This window comes from Belonocnema kinseyi, chromosome 10, assembly GCF_010883055.1.
Source record: "Belonocnema kinseyi isolate 2016_QV_RU_SX_M_011 chromosome 10, B_treatae_v1, whole genome shotgun sequence".
Taxonomy (NCBI): domain Eukaryota; kingdom Metazoa; phylum Arthropoda; class Insecta; order Hymenoptera; family Cynipidae; genus Belonocnema; species Belonocnema kinseyi.
In genome coordinates, this window is record NC_046666.1 from 33,707,136 (window position 1) to 33,729,686 (window position 22,551).

Below are 22,551 nucleotides of genomic sequence, written 5' to 3' on the forward strand. Positions count from 1 at the left end.
AGCTCCAAGGAGATTATGTTGAAAAATAAAAAAAAATTTACCCAAAAAAAATTGTTTTTATACTTCATTCTAAGGACTTATTGAACTACCCTCGTAATATACCCTTTTTGAAATCTTTGAAATTCTTGAAATACTTATGAATTCTTTGAAATATTTGTGAAATCTTTAGTGCTCATTTAAAATCACTATAATATTTGAACTCTGTGTGAAATATTGTGAAATATGAAACCTTTTGAAATCGTTAAAAATCTTTCGAAAGTTTTAAATTCTTCGCGAAATCTTGTCTACACGCCTTTTTCAAATCCTTGAATCCTTTTTAAGTCTTTGAAATCCGTGAACTCTTTTTGAAATCTTCAAAATGCGTTTAAATATTATGAAAACTTAAAAATATTTTGAAATCTTTAGAACTATTTTGTAACATTTTAAAACCTGGCGTGTACACAAAAACCGAGTGATCGACCACTCAAAAACTGTCTAGAAGAAAAAAAATTAAATTAAAGGCATTCGTAAAAAATTCAAGATTTCCAGGTTTCAAGGTTTAAAAAAAATCAAGGAGATATCCTGATAAAGTAAAAAAAATGTAACAACACGAAAAAATTCAGTTCAAAAGGTAATGATGAATACCATTCCGACAGTATTGAAAAAAAAGTTTAAATACGGAAGAATTTCTTACCGGTCATCCACGAATTACTTTGACACGCATAGTTTACCGGAAATTCCACCTTCACAGTTTTAAAACACCTCGGTTTGACTGAATTTCCTATAATGAGAAGCGGAATTTTGTGTGATCCGGTAGCGTTAGCACAATTCATGATCGTGACTCTTTCTTTACTATCTTTGAAACCAGTCGGGCATTTTTCCTCCGCAAATGCAAGAGTTTTGACTGGCAGTGATTTGTGGAGAATTCCAGTCTCATCCGCATTATACACATTATCCAAGGAATATCCATTCTCGACAAGAAATTGTCTTATTTCGAACCCGGCCTTGTCAGCTGATTCAGTGTCTGCAGACGCCAGTCTTACTTCTCGCATCCCATGTCGGGCTTTAAACTTTGTTAACCAGCCATCGCTGGCTGTGAATTTTTTCTCAGGTTTACTCAATTCCAAACTTTGATCTTTTTCGCTTCTCTCTACTTTTATAAGTTGCTCGTTTAGCATTGAAGCCTTTTCTCGGATCATCGGCCCATTAACTGTAATACCCCGACTCCGTTGCTGTTTAATCCATGCAACGAGCGCCATTTCCATTACATGATGTTGCCCTTTAGTTAGCCTAGTCCTTTTTTCCAAACAATTGTTTCCATTGGCATTCAAGTACTCGTCTTTTTTTTGCAGTATGTAAGTTACTGCGGCTTGATCTATATTGTATTTCTTTGCAGCATCACGTTTGAGCATGCCCTTTTCAACGTCTTGTACTAAGCGACACTTATCTTTTATAGATAGTCTCACGTATTTTCTCTTCCTGTTTTCCTTTGAAGTTTCACCTATAATGATCCGTATAATTACAATATTCCATCATTAACAAACATTATTAAATTAGGAAAAAATGCATTCGTTTAAAGGAGGTAACTACGTACAATCAATCTAAAAAGTCGCCAATCTCCAAAATAATTGATGAAATCGACAAAAATAATCTATTATTGATTTTAGAATATCTTGATGGAAGCTTCTAACTGTACTTTACAAAAAATAATTTAGGTTAAAATTATTGATTTAACCCTTGAAGTGCATTGTGGGTGTTATATACCCCAAGCAATTTTCCAACTCTTAAGGCCATACTGAATTCGAAAAAATTAAGTAAGTGTGGTTATCTAGCTTTAGTTCGAGACGCTAAATGTAAGTAAAGTCGTTTAGCATACTGCGTCAAGCGTCAGTCTACTAGCAGCATCTGCTGGAAGTGTAAGTAAAAAAATCACGGGGTCTATAACACCCAGAGTGCATTTATTAATTGAAAAAGTGAATTTTTGTTCAAATTTACAATTGCATCAATTTAATTGATTTAATTGACTGCTTGCAATTACATCCCATTGGACACAAAAACATGAAAATCCCAAGATAGTCCTTGAGACGTTCCTAAGGACGTCCTATGTCAGGCCCATCAACGTCTCTAAGACGTCCTATGTCAGGCCAATCAACGTCTCTAAGACGTCCAATGCCCTAAAGATGACTTACAGACGTATTAAACACATGGACGTCCTCAGGACATCATTCGTACTGACATTAGACGTTTTAAGAGCATCCCTAAGAGGACCAAAAGGCATGTCATAAAAGACGTCTTTGGGATGTCCCAAAGATATCTCTAGGACATCCTTAATTTTTTTGCCGACTGGAATGTAAAAGTTCCTCAATTTTTGTAATAATAAATCGATTTAAAAGCAAAAAATCTGATTCATCATTTTATCATAAAATTCACTTTTCAACTGTTCAAATAAATATCTTCTTTGAAAGCACGCATGTTGCAATATTTTTTTATGAAAGAACACTATTTCAAGTTTCAAAAGTATAGTAATACATTTTCAGGTTAAAATAATTAAAATTGCGTGAGTTATGAACTTTTAAGTAAAAACCCCATTTTTCACTTCTTTTTTTTTTCAACACTTTTGTTAACAAAATTGAAATAAATAAATGGCTATATAATCAACTCTACCTAATAAAAGATACCTTAAACTATATCACAATTTTATTTTGACAAAATATTCAATAGGGGTTAAACAATACATTATTAAATACACTGGGGTGTTATACACCCACGATGCAATTTACCGCGATTTTTACCATGTATGTTAGGGGTTTAGTTTTTGCTTTCACTTTGGCGAAAGGTTACAATTCTTATTTAATCCTAATGATCAATGCCTCATTTGATTGTTTAAAGGATTCTCCACAATTTTATTTGGGCGATGTTCATTCAAATTTAAATCATCATTGTTTATAAGAATAATAACTGTATGATTTATAAATTAATTTCTAAAATAAAATCCACACAAATAGAAATGTAGAGAATCCTTCGAAGAATGAAATGAGGCCTTGATCATTAGGATTAAATATGAGTTTCAACTTTTCCCTAAACAGAAATGAAAAACTAAATCTCTAAATAACTACTGCTCAATAAACAATTTTAACCTGAATTATTTTCTTCTGAAGCGTTTTGAGAAGACTCCGTCAACATTTACAGAAATTGACAATAGATCTATTTTTATTCATTTCACAAATCATTTCAAAGGTAGACGACTTGAGATTAATTGTACGTAGTGTACATCATCCAAATTTGATAACTGTCCTAATGTGCTTAAAGTTCTGAACGTTCAAATGATAGAAATGTTTTATTAATTCCTTTCTAAACTATAAACAGTGCAAAAATATTGATTAATTACATTGACAGTAATGCAATCATAAATGAAACTTATCAAACATATTTTTATTTGTTAGTGGAAACAATATTTCTGGATCAAATAGAATTGTGAAAATATATTTCGTTCATTGCAACGTGAATAACTTTAGGTTCATACTGTTCTGCCGATTTTTTTTAAACTGTCACATATCACATCCAATTGTAACTTCCATTTTCCATCATAGTTAATATTTTTTATTTACAGTTTTTTTAGGAAATTATAATAAGGGTCCGCGGCCTAAACCTGTTAAATGACATTCAAGAAATTTTACAGAGAAAAGGAAAGTCGTTTGGCGAACCTATTCTGTAGATAGCAAAACGCAATTTTCAAAAATCCATTAAAAAAAAAAAACTAAAATGAATTTTTCAGTTTGGCTTGCGGGATATTAACTGAATATAAAAATATTTCAGAAAGTAAAAAAAAAATCAAATTCGAACAAAAATGTCAGTTAACAGGTTTAGACCGCGGACCATTCACATGTTTTGCAATTTTTAATCATTTAGTATTGTTTTTATTTTTTCTATTTACTTTTTCCTGTTTTTTTCTATTGTTTATTGCTGTTTGTTGTTGTCTTTCTTTTATTTTGAGCAACTTTTATTTTGATAAAGTTTTTCAAAGTTATTCTGATATTATGTACATTTGTTTTTTTTATGTTAATTAATTCATAGTTTTACCTTATTCTAATGACTGTGTTTTAAAATAACTACTATTGTATTCTTGGTACATTCATGTCAATGAATTCTATAAACCACGAATTTTTCACTTTGAAACCATAGAATAGTAGAAAATTTAATTCTTGTTTAAAATGCATATTTTGGTGTTGAAAAGTCAACTGAAATTTTCTTTGGTTAAAAATGCAACTGTTTGAATGAAAATTAAATAATCTTGTTAAAAAGTCATTCTTCTTGGTTGAAAATTTAAATGTTTAGTTAAAAATTCATCTTTTTGGGTAGAAAATCCCAGCATCTTCGTGGAAAATGTACTTCTTATTTAAAACTCATATTTTGATGTTGAACGTTCTAACTGAAATCTTTTTATGATGAAAATTCAAATTTGTCGATGTTGAAAATTGGTCATCTTGATTTAAAAATTCATCTCTTAAGGGCATGTGACACAGCTAAATACCTATATTACCGACCTCACTTTTTCAGTTCACTGAATGTTTTTTTAAACCTAAGAACTTTTTTTATAAATAAAATATCGAGCTGAAACTTTGGAAAATGTATTAGAGTACAATAAAGTACGTTTAGGTACTGCATTTTGGTAGAAACTTCACTGAAAATTGTTTTATCTTTTTTCTGAACCTCGAAATTTTTTGAACGTTCCAACTTTTTTATACACAAAATATCGGTCTCAAACTTTGAGAAATGCAAGAGCCTTAATAATAAAAGATGTAAAAAAAATTTTTTATCTATCGGCATCAGCCGGTAACGTTGTACACGAAAATACGAACCCTGGCGGCCACTAGACGAGGCTCTAGAGGGTTCGTATTTTCGTGCACAACGTTACCGGCTGATTCCGATCAGCCGGTAATATCTGAAATATTTTTTTTTTACATCTTTTATTATTAAGATTTGTACTTAAACGTAGTTTTCTTTCGGCTCTTGCATTTCTCAAAGTTTGAGACCGATATTTTGTGTATGAAAAAAATTGGAACGTTCAAAAAATTTCGAGGTTCAGAAAAAAGATAAAATAATTTTCAGTGAAGTTCCTACCAAAATGCAGTACCTAAACGTACTTTATTGTACTCTAATACATTTTCCAAAGTTTCAGCTCGATATTTTATTTACAAAAAAAGTTCTTAGGTTCAAAAAAAACATTCAGTGAACTGAAAAAGTGAGGTCGGTAATATAGGAATTTAGGTGTGTCACGTGCCCTTAATGAGAAACGTCATCTTTCTTGTATAGAAATGCAACTGTTTGGTTCAATATTCTTCTTCTTTTTTTGAAGATTATGTGCTTGAGGTTCTGAACGTTCAGATGAACGAAATTTTTTACTAATGACTTTGCAAATCAGGAATGTTTGTTAATTTATATTGGAAATAATTTATTATTTAAAAAGAATTATAATGCGTAATTTAAAATGAAGTTGGAATTATATTTATGGGTAAAATGGAAATGTCGAAAAATATTTCGTTCATTTGAACGTTCAGAACTTCAGGTACATTGAAGATTCAACTATTTTGTTTAAACCACTTATTTAAGAAAAAATGTTGTTGTTGATTCATATTTTTATTTGAAAATTCATCTCTTTAGTTAAAATTTAACTATTTTACTGAACTAATTTGTTAACGATATTTTAATAAAGGTTTATCTCTTTGGCTGAAAAATGAACTATTTTGTTGAATTTTTTTTTCCTTACAATTAATATTTTCTGGTTGCAAATTCCATTTTTGTACAGAAAATTCGTTTTTTGTCTTCAAGGTTTATTAATTTAGGTAAACTTTTGTTCTTATTAGACTCCATAAAGATTTGTTGAAAATGCTTCTTTCTCAAATTCATAAAAAAAACGTCATCTTTTTTTGGTAAAAACCAATTTTTGTTAAAAATAAATATATAAGTAAGTTTGAAAATGTTACATTTGTATCTGAAATATTGTTTTATGCCGTTTATAAAAGATATGTTAAAAATATTGAAAGCTGCAAATGCTGATATTTGAATGATAATAGGCAGGAAAAATAAAAAATTGGACAAGGAAAAGTCATGGAATTTTGAAAATGGAGTTTTCATCCTGCAAAGCACTATTATCTTATTTCCAGTCGAAGATTTTGCCTTACCTTTTCCCTCGTTCTCCATGGTTTTGAAGGTCCACAAAAACACTTGATAAACACTTGAAAAAGACTTTAAAAAGTTATGCTAACGGACCGCGAATTTTTTAACTGTGCATATACCGAGAAGCATTCTTGAAAAAGTTTCTTACAGCGCGCGCGTCGATACAAGGCCAGGGAAGCCAATGAACGTAGCTTGACAAAAATAACCTGATCGAATCTTTACGTTCCAAGACCGTTAAAATAGGCGAGATTCCACTGCAAAAAGGCTATTTGTTAAAAGACAATTGAATTTTTAACAAAATAATTTAATTTGAAACAAAATATAATTATATCTTTACCGAAATAGTAAAGTTTTGAATCGAATAGTTGAATTTTAAAGCCAAAAAGAACAATATTTTAGAAGTCAGTTGAATTTTCAAGCAAAAAAATTTAATTAAAAAAAAAGTTCACCTTCAACCAAGGTAGACGCCTCTTCTATCAGAAAAGATGAATTAAAAAAAAAAATATATATATATATATGATAGTTGATACTGCGACCCAAAAAAGTTGAAATTTAAAAAAACGGCTGAATTGAACAAAAAATACGAATTCTCCACCAAATATATGAATTTTAAGGCACGCAATTGAATTGTCAGGTAAAGAAATGCGTTATTAAAAAAAAGTAATTTTTAACCAAATAGTTGAATTTTCACCCTGCAAAGGTAAATTTTCAAAAAAGTAATTACACTTTAAACAAAATATTTAATTTTTTAACAAAGTAGAGGGATTTTGAACCGAAAAGTTATTTTTCAAGCCAAAAAGACCAATCTTTTAGACGAAAGTTTTGAACCATCAAAGTTCGATCTTCAACAAAAGTTTCATCCTCACCATAATGAATGATTTTCTACAAAAAAAGATTCATTGTATCCTTTCCAGATGTTTATATAGTGTAATTCAATAAATGTTTCCAAAAATACTTTTAACCCTCAAATGGTACACTCTAACCGACCATACGTAAACGGTACACTGGTGCAAATTGGTTTGTTTGCAATGTTAATATTAAATATTTAATATATTGAACATATAATAAACAACTAGCATGCATCACGCATATTTAACATATATATTTAATATATATGGGGATAATCCGCTGTAGATGTCTTTTCGTATATCCGAACAAAATGAAAAAACGTTGGGTGCGAATTCGCACCAGTGTACCGTTTGAGGGTTAAAAATCAAAAAAAAGGACTTAAGTTCGTGAGCTTCAAATTAAAGAAAAATTGGATTTCATCTCTAAAATTAAGGATATATGATTTCTGCTAATTAAACATTTAATTTTTCTTTATAACAGCAGAATAGGAATAACAAGTCATAGTCAAAATTGTCCCCATTCCTGAAATCTATGAAAATGTACCCTTATCAGATGTGTATCTTGTGTTTTTTAATATAAATTTTTTTTAATATTAAAAATCTATAAAAGTGACTAAAATAGCAATATTCAATCTACTTTCCCGTCGTGCATTCTATAAAAGGATATCCTTGCCAGGCATTTATCGTGTGTATTTGAACAAATTAAAAAAAAAACTGAAAGAAAAAATCTACAAAAATCGACTTATGTTTGTTCAAACACGCAAGATAAATATCTCGTGAGGGTATCATTTTATAGATTTTAGGAATAGGGAACTGGTTTTAATATTGATGTTCGCAAAAAAAAGCTATTTTAGTTGCCTTAATAATATGCGTGAACATGTTCTTTACATAGTCAGTGAACTAAAGAAACGTATTTAAAAATAAAATCCTCAATTTCGTAAAACTAAATGCTATTTTAATCGATTTTTTCTATATTTTTTGTAAAATGTATTGAATTACACAATATAAACATCTGAAAACGGTACAATTTAAAAGATTTCAGGATGCTAAAAAATTTTAAAACCATGAACTATCTTTCATAATCTGCATAGTACTAAAAGGATTAAACTTTAAACAAAAACCAAATAGTTGAATATCTAATCCAAAAGGACCAATTTTTTTAGAAGACAGTTGGATTTTCGACAAAAAAGTTAAATTTCAAACAAAATAATTAGATTTTCTTGAAAATAGTGACATTTTAAACAAAATAAAAGAATTTTGAAGCGAAAAGTAGAATTTTCAACAAAAAAGTTCAATTTTTAGCCATGAAAGATGAATTTTATATCCAAAAGAGGTGAGCATTTTTTACTCGAAAACATAAATTTTCAACAAAGTAGTGGAATTTTGAACCGAATACCTGATTTTTCAATAGGGTGGCCGTTTTAATCAAAAAACCATTTGTAGTAATAAAAACTAAGCTGCAAATTGAAGCACCCGAAGTGGAACTCTTGAATTTAAAACTTTTTAAATTAAATTTTAAAAGTTGTTTAATTCTAAAATGTTGTATTTAAATGCTTAATAATTTACACCTTTAAAATAGAACCTACTAACATATTTCCACTGGATACTTTTAAATTAAATGCAATTAAGCTGCCAATATATTTTTTTAACTTTTACAAATTGTAGAGTTCAAAGATTCAAATTCAGTTCCAAAAATATTAATCCAAAGTTACATTTGTATAAGCGGAACAATTCTTAAATTAGATTTAAATTATTTTAGTTGTAAATAGTTTTAAAATCCTGAAAATGCTTCAAAATTTTATTTCGAAATCTTAAAAAATCTACATGTCGTTTTACATTTTGCATATTTTAAATTATTTTTCAGAACTTCTTGAGTCAAATAAAAAAAATGTCCTTATAATTTTCCGCATTCATTTTTGACAATTTTGTAGATGTTTCCAAGTGATTTTAAATATTCTCTTGAAATTAATTTTTCAGAATAAAAAATAATTTTCAATTTTCCTAGGAATCTTAAGGAAATCTTTTTTATTCTTTTAAAGCCATCACAATTCTTGAAAAGAATGTAAGTTTTTCGTTCGAAATCTGCAAAATTGAAACACTTTAATTTTTAAGGTTAAAATTTGGAAATTCTAAAATTGTGAACTGATTCCGAATCATCTTGTAAAATAATTAATTAATTTCTATTCATAGGTTATCAACTAAAAATATTTTCTATCGAAAATACTCTATTACAAACGGTTACAATTTTTAATTGATAAGCCTTTAAAACTGTATTTAAACATTCTTTTAATTAAAATATAGGCTTAATAATTAAAATCTAAAAAGGAACATTTTTAAAGTGAAAGATTTTCGAATTACGCATTCTAAACTGAATGATATCATAATTGAAAAAGATAACAATTTAACTAATTATTTAGAAAACAGTTGAAATAAAAGTTGAACAGATTTTTTTCTAAAAATTTGTAATGTTCCCGAACAAAAAATAAATTCACTGTCATTTCCTGGTTTCATAAAATTCCCGGTTCAGCTGCTACCCAGTTCAAGCCAAAAAGATCAATATTTAAGAAGAAAGTTTTCAACCAGAAAAGTTTAATTTTCAACAACAAAATTCATTTTCAGCCAAGAAAGATGACTTTTCTACTAAAAAAAGATCAAGTTTTAACAAAATAGTTAAATTTTTTATCTGAAAGAGATGAATTCTGCAATTATGTTGAAAATAAAAAAAGGGGGATACTGTTAAGTCCGATATTTGTTTCGACTATTTGAAAAATATTTTCGCGGTAAATTCAAATCCGATTTTTGTAAAATAAAAAAAAACAAATTTAAATTAAAAAGCATTTTTCGTCCTCGCTGAAAACAACATAGAAGATTAAAAAATTGAACAATATTTTTCATGAAACCGCAAAACAAGTGTTTAGACTCTTTCAATAAATCCGGGAAAAAATGAAGAATCCGCAAACCGAGATTATTGCACGTGTACGGAGTATATCACGTCAAATATAGATATAAATGCGCAGGCAGTCTACATTATATTTGAGATTGAGAGAGTGTGCGCGCGTTCAGACTCAGATTTTCGGAGCAGTTTCAGTTCAGAGAATTCGAAAATTCGTATAATTCCGGAACCCGGTATTTTTGGAAGAAGCACAAAACGCAAATTAAAATGCGTTCAGTATTAATTACTGGTTGCAATCGCGGAATCGGCTTGGGTCTTGTAAAACACTTAACACGAGGCACAAAATTCCAACCGGAGAATATCTTCGCTACTTGTCGAGACGTAGGCAAGGCTACGGTGAGTTTTTATACGAATATGCGCTATACTCCATTGATGGAACTATGGAAGTTGGAAGGCGACTTGCGAATTTAATTTCAAGGATTTACGTAATCAAAGATCCAAGGAGCAATTCTCTAGCACTTACCAACAGGTGCCATTGTGTCTTTTTCGTTTGAAAAAAATTTACTAAGTACGAAAATTTCAATTGGTAATTTTCGACAAATCGTTTAGGAAGTAGCGGAACACCCACATCAACCTGTGACGAGTATCCTTCACGCGGAACGGGTGAAATTGAACTAGCACGAAGACACCTTACTCACTTGATATTTCTTTTTAACCGATCGCAGCGCCATCGGCCAGTTCGAATCGAAATCGAATCTCGGATTTTGTTATTGAATAAAAAATTAATATAAATTAAATCATTTTTATTTTTTGTGTGTAGATTTTTATTTAAATTTTATATTATATAATTCTAACATTTCTAATTACTTTAATTATAATAATATAAAAAATTAATTATTATTATAAAAGGATAATAATGATAATAAGGATTTTAAGTTATTGGATAAAAGTTAATTAAAAATAAATATAATTTCAATCATTTTTATGTAAATCTATTGGGTTTTAAAAGCCTAAATTTTTATAAATTGTGCTATTGTAAACTTCAAATTTTATAATAGAGGATTCTAACCACTTTAAATTCAAATTTTTTTAAACAAATTTTTTTTCTTGAAAATTAATGTATTTTTTGAAATTTATTTATTCATTTATTTTTTTTAGAAAATTAGGATTCTTAATTGAAAATTCATATTTTTATTTGAAAACTAAAGTGCTTTGTTCAAAATCCGTCTTTTTTGTTAGAACATTAATCTTTTTGATTGAAAATGAAACTATTTTGTTGAAAATTCGATTTCTTGAGGTTGAAAATGTATTAAAATAAAAATTTAAATACGGATTATAATAATATACAATATGAATAAAAAATAATTAATAAGTATTTATAAAAAGGATAATTTGGAAAATTATTCAAACAAATTAATTTTCTTAGCTGAAAATTAATTATTTTCTTGAACTTTTAAAAAAAATTAATCTTGTTGAAAAATTCATCTTTTTGGTTGAAAATTGAACTATTTTATCAAAAATTGATATTTTTGGTGGAAAATTTATTTAAAATAATATTTTTTAAATGTAGCTATTTCATTTTTGGTTAAAATTTCATCGCTTTTAGTTGAAAATTCAACTATTTTGCTCAAAATGTGTCTTTTTTGGTTCATAATTGAACTGCTTGGTTGAAAATTCACGTTTTTTTTAGAAAACTGAACTGCTTTTTTAAAAACCCGTTTACGAAAAAGTCAATTTTAAATCATTTTTTTGTTGATTCAAATATTTATTAAATAAAGTCTCATTTAAAAGTATACAAATACAATATTTTTAATACTTTTTTTATACAAAATTCGATTTTTTCTTGAATTTTCAACAGTTGTAAAATTCAAAGCTGAAGAAAATTGAAAATTTAATTTTAAATTGTTGCGTTTTAAACAATGGAATTTTCAACAGTTGAAATTTTAACTGAAGCAAATTTAAAATTGAAATTTTAACAAAACTAAATTTAAAAATGAATTTCTAACACTTGAAAATTCAGTTTTTAATTTTTTTACTTTTAAACTCTAGTAAAATCAATCCATACAATTTATTTTAATTAATTTTTTCGAATATGAGTCGCCATTGGCAAATAATATTTTTGAAAATAAATAGTCATCCAGTAGACAGTCCGCAGAGAATTCATGTGATTAAAAAATAATAATAAGTATAGTTTTTTCCTCATCAGATTTTTTAAATAATTTGCATTTAAAATAATTAGAATTTTATATTATAACCTTTGAATTCTTTCATAGTACAATTTTAAAATAAAAATGTTCAAACCCCAATAAAATTACATACAAGTTTTATTTATTTTTTAATAATACTTTTTTCAATTTTTTTCATCGATTGAAAAGGTTTGTTTAATCTTATATTATTTCTACTGAGAGGTCATTGAAAGACTATTAATTTGGCAAAAAATTATTTTTGCCAATCCCGAACGGTTCTCGAAAAAATCGAATTTTTTCAAAATTTTCGTTTTTACCGATTGAAATGTATATTTATGAAATTCTCATGTAAAATTATGTAAATATGATATTTTGAAAATGTATATTTAAGACAAAATTCACTTTTTCCAGGGATTTTTAATTGTTGAAAAATAAAAAAAAAATTTCAATGGCTGTTGAATTTTTAACAGTTAAAAATTCAAGTAAAGAATATTTTTAATTTTATTATAAACTAATAAAAATTAAAGGAAATTAAATATTCAACACTTGAAAATTCATTTTCTAATATTCTTCAATTTTCAACATTAGGAAAAATTGAATGTTCAATTGTTGAAATTTGAGGTGAAGAAAGATTTAAATTGAATATTCAGCAATTGGAAATTCAGTTTTCTAAATCTAATAATAATAACAGATCTTTATTATGAAACCAGTCTACATAAAATTGAATACACAAAAGAAGATGAATAATAGGAACATAAAAGGCTCAGCTCAAGCTGCTTTCCAATCTATCCTTCTACAAACAAACTTAAAATTAACCTTTTAATTTTAATTAAAATTAGCTGAATCCTTTAATGGACTCTCAGTAGGGAATTTATGATTCTAGAAAATATCCCAACTTTAATAATCTCCTTGTATGTTTAAAATTATTAAATTTATTATTTGTACTGTTTGAAATGCTTGGTACTGAAAGTTTGTAGGCCTGCAAATAATTCAAATTTTATTCAGTTTTAAAGGTGTATTCTAATTTAAATTTTTTTAGTTACAAACGCTTTAATTTAAAAATTGTGCAACTGTAATTTTTTGAAATTGTTTAATTTGTAATTACTTAAAATTGAAACCAAGCAATTTTGAATATTTTACTTTAAAATTATTTAATTCGAAATTTTAAATAATTATATTTTGAACGAATCAAACTGAAAATTGTCCAGTAATTTGTAATATTTGAATTCAAAACTGATCAATTGGTAATGCGTTTAATTAAAAATTATTCAACAATTATAAAGTTTTTAATTTGAAATTCCATCATTTCTTTCTTCAATATTTTCTTCTTATCTGTAAAATGAGGATGGAAAAAAGTTTTCACTCTTTTGATACATCAGGAAGTTTTTTTTCATAAATGTTGTAAATAGTAACAATTTTCTGTAATAATCTTTATTTGTATTCGCTGTTATGTAAGGAAGAATGACGAGCAGATTTTCGATTATTGGTTTCTAGGAACAGTTGATCAAACTCACGAATAAAGAAAACATAAGATTGCAATTTTTCTTGGAATATTTCATTTCAATTTCATCATTTATTGAAACCTAATTTAAACAGAATTTTTATAAATAAATAATTTTATATAATTAATAAATTTATAAATTTATAAAATAAAATTTATAAAATTTTTAATAAATTTTCTAGTTAAATTGTCTTTAAAATGATAATTTTTCAAATATGTTGAGTGATGCACCGACTCAGAAAGGAAAAAAAATAACCGGTTTTGGAATTGGATTCTAAAATACAAATCCAATTATTGTAGACTGCAAAAATAAAATTCGCGTCAGGTAGAAAACAAATTTTTGAGAAAAAGTATGACGTAGATGCAAATAAATTATTAGAAAACATCCTTGAAAAGATCTTCCGCTTCAAGAATTACGTTTAGAAAGGAATTGCGTTAAGGTCATGTAATTCTATTGTACAATGAATACATTCTTTCTTTTCAAAAACCATTTATTTTTAATAGATTATATTTATATATATATATATTGAATTATATGCTTTTATCAAATAGGTAGATTATTGAAATTCACAAAAAGGATGTGCATTTTTTTACGATTGTTAATTATTTTTCATACATTAATTAATAATTATATTTAAATTCCATTTCAGGAACTGAAGGCAATTGCTGATGGATCTCCGAACGTCCACATAATAGAAATAGGTATATTTAAAAAATTTCAAATTATTAAAAGTAAATATATAATATTGGAAACCTAACCTTTACTTTCATTTAAAATTAATTTACTCACTCTGACTTTTTTTACTTAAAAATTGTACTAAAAACTTAAAGAATAAATTTTAATAATAAAATCAAGCAATATTTAACGAAAATACTGCTCAAGTTTGAAAAAATATGGACATTTTTTACCAAATTGTTAAGTATGAAATAGTATAATTATAAATAAAGAACCGCTCACCTTCAGATTCTTCTTTGAACTTAGTACTCATTTTATCACTAGTTTTTACTTCTTTCTCGTCTTCGCCGCTCTAAAAAGTTTTTGATTTTTTAAGACAGAAAGAAAACAGTCCCGCTTTTCGAGATTTTCCAGCTCTCATATTTTTCAATTTTTATAGCGAGTCACATGCTAGAAAAAAATGACTTCTGTTTTGAGTCATACTTCATTCTAATGAATCTTATAGTAATCTTACATTATTAGATTTAACTATTTTGTTGAAAATTAGTATTTCTGGGTTAAAATTCAAATATTTTGGTAGAAATTCATCTATCTGATTGAAAATGAACTTTATTGTTGAAAATTTATATTTTCAGGTCGTAAATTCAACTTTTTTGTAGAAAATGCATTTTTTTGTCTTTGAAAATTTTTTTTGTTTGTTTAAAAATTCAACAATTTAATTGAAAATTCGTCTTTTTGGTTTGAAAATTTAACAATTTGGTTGAAAAGTTAAAAATTCAACAATTTAGTTGAAGATTCAACTATTTTGGTACAAAATGCACCTATTTGGTTGAAAATGAAATTTTTATTAAAAACTCATATTTTCGGGTTCAAAATTCAACTTTTTTTGTTGTTGAAAATTCGTCTGTTTAGATTGAAAATTCAACAAGTTGGTTGACATTTTTTTCTCTTTCTTGCCTGAAAAATATTTCTTGATAGAAAACTAATTTTTTTGTTGAATATTTGTCTTTGGTTTGTAAATTAATCTTTTTAGCAGAAAGATCATCTTTTTGATTTAAATGCAACTGTTTGTTTCAAAATTAATTTGTTTTGGTTGATAATTCAACTATTTTGTTGAAAACTCACCTTTTTTGGTTAAATTCAACTTTTTTTGATATAAAATAAATTGTTTTTTTTTTTTTGCTTGAAATATCAATTATTACGTTGAAAATTAATCTGTCTGATTAAAGATTTAACTATATTTATAGAACCTCATTTTTTTGTCTGGTGTGTATATTAATTTTTCAAACTGAACATTTGAATATTCGATTTTTGGTTGAAAATTATTTTTTTGCGTTAAGATTTAAGTATTCGGTTTCAAATTCATGTATTTTGTTGAAAATTCGCCCTCTTCAGTAGAAATTAATCTTCTTGGCCGAAACAAATTTTTATTTTATATTTTAAAATTCAATAGTTTGGTTAACATTTTTTTCTCTCTCTTGACTGAAAATTTTTCTTAGTTGAAAATTCGCATTTTTTGATTGAATTCCACTTTTGTGCATTAAAATTTAGATCTTTTTTGCTTGAAATATAAACTATTACATTTTTTGTTGAGAATTCATCTTCTTTGGACAGAAATTCAACAAATTGGTTGAAAGTTAGACGCTTTTGTTAAAAATTAATTTTTTTGGTTAAGATTTATCATTTAATTGAAAATTTATATCTATAGTCCAAAGTTTAAATAATATTTAAAATTTTGTTTAATCAATTTTTTTACTGAAAATTTGACTTCAATTTTTCACGTAGTTGAAGTTTTCAACTTTTATAAACAAAAATAAATTTCGGTTTTTTATTTTCTATATAATTTTCAAAATCCCTAGATGTGTGAAACTTAGTCAGCTATTAAGAATTACTGGGATTAAACTAATTTTTGTTTTACCTGTGACCAGGTGCAAATAATCACCAAAAGAAATTTCGAAAATTTTATAATTTCGTTTATAAACGTTGCAAACTTCAGCCACATAATTTTTCAGCAAGGAATTTTTTTTTCAAGTCAGGAAATTTTCTTGATTGAGATTGTTTAACTTTTTTTAAACTGGGATATGAAATTAAATAACAATGTTTTTTCAGTTGTAAAAAATTGATATTCCTGGTTATTAAATATTTTGTTGAAAATTCTATTTTCCTTTGTTAAAAATTCATTTTTATAACTGAAAATTTAACTATTCTATTTTTGGTTGCAGATATATCTTTTTTAGTTTAAAATCAAACCGTTTGCTTGAATATTCATTTATTTTGTTGAAACTTAATTATTTTTAGTTCAAAATTATTCTTTTTGTTTGAAAATTCATAATTTCCCTTGAAAAGTCAACTGTCTCATTGAATTTTTTTCTCTGGACTGAAAAATATTTTTTAGTTGAAAATTCAAATTTTGTTAAGAATTTATCCTTTTTGGTTGAATTGAACTATTTGGTTAAAAGTTAATCTCTAATTTTTTTGAAGGTTCATAATTTTTTCTAAAAATTAATTTTTTTAATACAAAATTTAACTATTGTTCTGTGTTATATGAAAATTGAAATGACCCAGTTGAATATTCTGTAATTTTATTTGAAAATTCATCTCTGATTGAAAATTAATTTTTTTACTTGAAATTTGACCATTCAATTTTTAGCATAAAATAAATCTTTTTAAGTGAAAAATTTATGGATTTTGTTCGAAAATTATACTTATTAATCATAAAATAATCTTTTTGGTTAAAAATTTAACTATTCCACTTTAAGGTTCAGTATTTTAGACGAAAATTCATCTTTTTGGTTTCAAATTCAACTATTCCATTTGAAAATTCATCATTTTACGAGTAGTTGAAAATTAAAATTTTTTGTTTAAAAATTTAATTATTTTGTTGAAAACGTTAGTTTTTTATTGAAAACTCAAGTATCTCAGTTAAAGATTTTTGGTTTAATTCCAAATATTCTAGCAGAAGATTCATCATTTTAGTTGAAAATTCAACACTTTGGCTTAAAATTGAACATTTCGTTGAATATTCGTGTATATTTTTAATTAAAAATTAATTTTATTCACGCGAAATCTAACTACTCAATTTTTGTTACAATGCATCTCTTTTAGTTTAAAATTCATTTATTTTGTTTTTCCACATGAAAATATATTTTATTAACAATATTAATATTTCAAATATACACTAAGTTTCAAGTATAAATAGAATAAAAATTATTATTCAAACTCATGAATGATAGACACAAATTCCCTAACATTAAAAAAGTTACTTTTACAAATGAAACAAAACAGCTATTTAATTGTATGGATATGAATAGTACTATTTTTGCATATTTAGATGTTTGCAAAAACTAAAAAAAAACTTTATTTATATTAATTCTCGACATTGTCTGTATATTTTGAATCGATTTAAAAAAAAAGAAGCCAAATACCTGGACAAATCTTGAGAGATCTGGAATAAACCTGGAAAATGGTCCAAGAGTTCCCGCAGACTAAACTTACACAACAAAATTATTACTTAATGACTTCATTTTCCCGTTATCAACATTAAAAACATTGTTCCACCTGCAATTATTCACGTACGACACAGTCCCGTTGATATTACTTCAAAGGTGTGAACACCAAAAATCTTTTTTTTTACCTCTGTATCTGGGATGTCTTACAACTATTTTCCGATAAAAATAAAAATTGTCGCCGGTGTTCCAATCCATAATTTAAATTTTTTTCGAAAAATTACGTTTTTCGCTCAAAATTGATTAAAATTGGAAAATTCTCTGTTCCAGATAAAAATTGATTTAATTTTGAAAATTCCCTTTTCCAAGTTAGATTTATCATTCTTTTGAAAAACTCCCTGTTCCAATCCAGAATTTTGTTTTCAAAAATTACCTGCTTCAACTCACAATTAGAATTAATTTGAAAAATTCCTTGTTGCAATCCAGAATTTAAATTATTTTCGAAAATTTCCAATTCTAGCTCAGAATTAGTTAAAATTGGAAATTCCCTTTTCCATTTCAGAACATGAAAATATATCAATCTATAATTTTAATTCGGTTAGCAAATTCCCTGGAATATTTCAAATCAGTAGAAAGTTTAACAAATTTTTGAATTCTCCTAAAGAAAATATTTTGGAAACCAAAATAATCCTGTGGTATATTTGGAATCCCTTTCAATCTTCGGAATAAGTATGGGTACAATATTTGCACGAGTTTATTATAATTATTATTATAAATATTATATAAATAATTTTCATATTAGAATTTTAAGTTTTTATAATTCAGTGAATATTTAACAGATTAATATTTTTAATATTTTTAATAAAATATATTTTCCTGAGATTAGTTAAAATGATAAAATGAAATTTGATTTAAATACGTATAAATAACTGGCTTTGATTTCGAAAAAAACTGGGTATTTCAATGTTTTTAAATTAAAAATGGAATTTTGTTCCAAAAAGGCTCCCGTGAAGATTTTTTTTTATCAAAAAAGAGCGGTGAGACATTCTAGAAATAAAATTAAGAGAATTATATTTGGTGTTCACACCTTTGAGTTGAAGTAATTTCAACGGAACAGTAGTGAACGTTATCTTTCTGAACACAATCTCCTTCCTGCTAATAAGACTTTATTCGTACAACGCGTGGACATTATTGCTGTAGATCAGAAATAAGTTTTTCCGGATATTTCTATAATTCAAGGTGAAAACTAACACAGCAACAAGTCTATCGATTAGGCTCCTCACTCCTCTTGTATAAAGAACTTTATCTATATTTATGTTCGATTTATGTTACGATTGCGAACAATTTGTATAAATGAACTCTAATTTTGTTCAATTTAGGAAAAAAATTAGTTTCTCCTCCAATAAATGATTCGTTTTCTTGAAAATTATAAAATAAGCATAAATTATAATAGATATTAAAATAAATGAAAAGAGTTACAACGGCTTTCATACCATTTTTATTTCATAATTTAACTTTATTTTTTATTTTAATCGGCTTTCAGTAATCAGTAACTTTTATTTAAATACAAGATTTTATGTCAGCAGGAATTAGGTACAATATAATAAATTAATAAGTTTATTTGGGATTTTATATCCATTTTGAACTCTGATCCATTTTAAAGGTGTTTTGAATGGTAAATTTTACACTTTGTTTATTTTTGAATGATTATAGTTCAGTCATTAAATTTTAAACATCTTTTTGAAATAGGTCTATCTTGAAGATTTTTAATTATAGATCCTCTAAATTTTTAATCTGCATCATTTGAAATATAATTCAATTTTTTTTTATTTAAACGGTTCAATTTTAAAGATTAAAAAATAAAAACTGCTCAGTTTTAAGGAGGTATAAATAAAAGATTTAAAATTTTTAAGATTTTTGAGATCAAAAGTCAAGTTTTCAATTCTTAATCTTCCAGATTAAAAAAATGTAAAGGGGTAGTTATCAAAATTACAGAATTTGTAATTATACATTTTTTCAATAAAAAACTTTCCGATTTTTATAATGGAAAACTTTTCAATTTGAAAGCTGTATGCACAGACAAAAGTTTTTAAGTTTGGATGATTTTCAAAATAAAAAGTCAAGTTTTCGATTCTATGCCTTCCAAATTGAGGAAATTGAAGACGTCAATCATCAAAGTTACAGATTTATTAATTTTAAGTTTTAAAAATAAAAAACTATCCAATTTTTAAGATTTAAAATTCAAAGTTCTTTAATTTTTACGGTTTGTAATATCCTTTAATTTGTAAGGTTTGCAATTGAAACTCTTCCGGTTTTAAGGATTTCTAAAAGAAAGTTCTTAAGTTTTGATAATTTTAAAAATAAAAAGTCAAATTTTCAACAAAAAAATGTTGTAAACATACAACTTGCATAATTTATAGTTAAAACATTAAAAGTTTTTAAATATTTAAGGTTTACAATTTACAGTTCTAGATTTGTAATTTAAAGTAATTCGATTTTTAAGATTTACAATTGCAAAATCGTCAATTATAAAGACGTATAAATAAAAGTTCTTAAATCTGGATGATTTTGAAAATCAAAAGTCACATTTTCAATACAAAATCTTCTAAGTTGAAGAAATTTCGCATCTTCATCATCAAAATTACAGAATTTTAAATTGTAAAACTTAAAACTTGCATAATTCAAATTGTAATTTAAAAAATGTTTAACTCTTACATTTTTAAGATTTACATTTAGGATTTTGAATAGTTACAATTGAAAATCTTCCATTTTAAAGATGTATCAATAAAATTGCATGGATTTTAATTATTTTGGGAATCAAAATTCATGTGTTTAATTCTAAATCTTTAAAATATTAATTTGAAATGTTTATATTTTTATAATATGTAATTTTTAATGTTTTCTTTTAATATGTAGTTCAATTTGTAAAATGAAAAATTAAAATCAATTCAATTTCATAGATTTGCCATTTGAAATTCTAAAATTGTGAAGAATAAAAATGTGAATGAATGAATTCAAAGATTATTATTTATATCATTTATTTTTGACTTGCTGATTTTGGACATTGTTTTTTTAAACAGATCAGTGATTTAAAAAATTACACAAAAGTGTTTGAGATGAGTTTTCATTTTAAAGAGGTATACATAAAAGATCTTAAAATGTGAAGATTTTCATGATCAAAAGTCAAGTTTTCAATTGTTAATCTTCAAAATTAAAAAAAAAAAGAACTAGATGGGCAGTCAACAAATATACAGAATTTTTCATTGTAAATTTTTTAAGATGTATTCGTAAATAAAAGTTCTTATAATTGGATCATTTTGAAAATCAAAAGTCAAGTTTTCGATTCTATGCCTTCCAAATTGAAGAAATTGAAGACGTCAATCATCAAAGTTACAGATCTATTAATTTTAAGTTTTTAAAATAAACAACTATCCAATTTTTAATATTTCAAATTCAAAGTTCTTTAATTTTTACGATTTGTAATATCCTATCATTTGTAAGATTTGCAATTGAAACTCTTCCGGTTTTAAGATTTCTAAAAGAAAGTTCTTAAGTTCTGATAATTTTGAAAATCGTGTCAAATTTTCAATTCTAAATATTCCAAATTGAGTAAATTGCGAATATCAAGCATCAAAATTACAGATTTTTTAATTGTAAACATAAAACTTGCATAATTTTTAATTTAAAACATTAAAAGTTTTTAAATATTTAAGATTTACAATTCACAGTTCTACCATTTCGAAGATTTGTAATTTAAAGTTATTCGATTTTTAAGATTTACAATTGAAAAATCTTCAATTATAAAGATGTATAAATAAAGGTTCTTAAATTTGGATGATTGTGAAAATCAAGTCAAATTTTCAATTCTAAATCTTTCAAGTTGAGGAAATTTCGCATGTTCATCATCAAAATTACAGAATTTTTAATTTTAAAACTTAAAACTTGCATTATTTTGAATTGTAAATGAAAAAAAGGTTTAACTCTTTAATTTTAAAGATTTACAATTCAAAGTGCTATTATTTTGAAAAGATACAATTAAAAGTTTATTAACTTGGAATGCTTATAAGTTTAAATTATGTAATTTAAGATTTGTTTAAAATATTTAGTTGAATTTTTATGAAATACAGCATAAAATTCTTCAGTGCTTAATGTTTACAAGTGAAAGTTCTTGAATTTTAAATAGTTTCAGATATTAATTTGAAATGTTTATAGTTTTATAAGATGTAATTTTAATTTTTTTTTAAATATGTAGTTCAAATCTTAAAATGAAAAATTGAAATTAATTCAATTTCATAGATTTGCAATTGAAAATTATAAAATTGTGAAGAATAAAAATGTGAATGAATGAATTCGAAGATTATTATTAATATAATTTATTTTAAACTTGTTGATTTTGGATATTATTTTTTTAAACAGATCTGAGTGATATAAAAAATTACACAAAAGTGTTTGAGGCAGTGAACCAAAAAGTGGGAGATGCTGGACTCAATGTCCTCATCAATAACGCGGGGATTTCATCAAAGTTTACGAGACTTGGAATGGTCAAAGAAGAACAGCTAAGAGAAAATTTTGCTGTAAATACGATTGCACCGATTATGCTGACACAGGTGACTTATTAACCCTTAAACGGCCAAAACGCCACTACCGGTACACTGCTTTTTAATGGCCAATAACTAAGACTGTTCGACACTAGAAAAAATTGAGACACATATATTTTTATTGCTTAAGATCTCCTCTTTCCGGCGGTGCCGATGAAATTCCTCAAAAAATTTATTTATTATCCCAAAATGCAGTTTAAACAAAAAAAAACGTGATTTTTCGTGCCTATTTTTTTTTGTGAACCAT

At 25.9% G+C, this 22,551-nt stretch overlaps 2 protein-coding genes across 2 annotated transcripts in view; one reads left to right on the forward strand and one right to left on the reverse strand.

The window, feature by feature from the left end:
- The window catches only part of LOC117181331 (jerky protein homolog-like), a 23,056-nt gene extending 5,334 nt beyond the window's left edge, over positions 1-17,722 (reverse strand). The window contains exons 1-3 of the mRNA XM_033373891.1: positions 17,686-17,722; positions 14,543-14,612; positions 674-1,480 (exon numbers count right to left, since the gene is read on the reverse strand). Coding sequence (XP_033229782.1) covers positions 674-1,480; positions 14,543-14,573 — 838 coding nt within the window. The 5' untranslated portion in view covers positions 14,574-14,612; positions 17,686-17,722. The remainder of the gene's footprint in view (positions 1-673; positions 1,481-14,542; positions 14,613-17,685) is intronic.
- Positions 17,723-18,437: 715 nt separating this feature from the next.
- The window catches only part of LOC117181072 (C-factor), an 8,423-nt gene continuing 4,309 nt past the window's right edge, over positions 18,438-22,551 (forward strand). Inside the window, exons 1-2 of the mRNA XM_033373640.1 lie at positions 18,438-18,441; positions 22,153-22,313. Coding sequence (XP_033229531.1) covers positions 18,438-18,441; positions 22,153-22,313 — 165 coding nt within the window. The remainder of the gene's footprint in view (positions 18,442-22,152; positions 22,314-22,551) is intronic.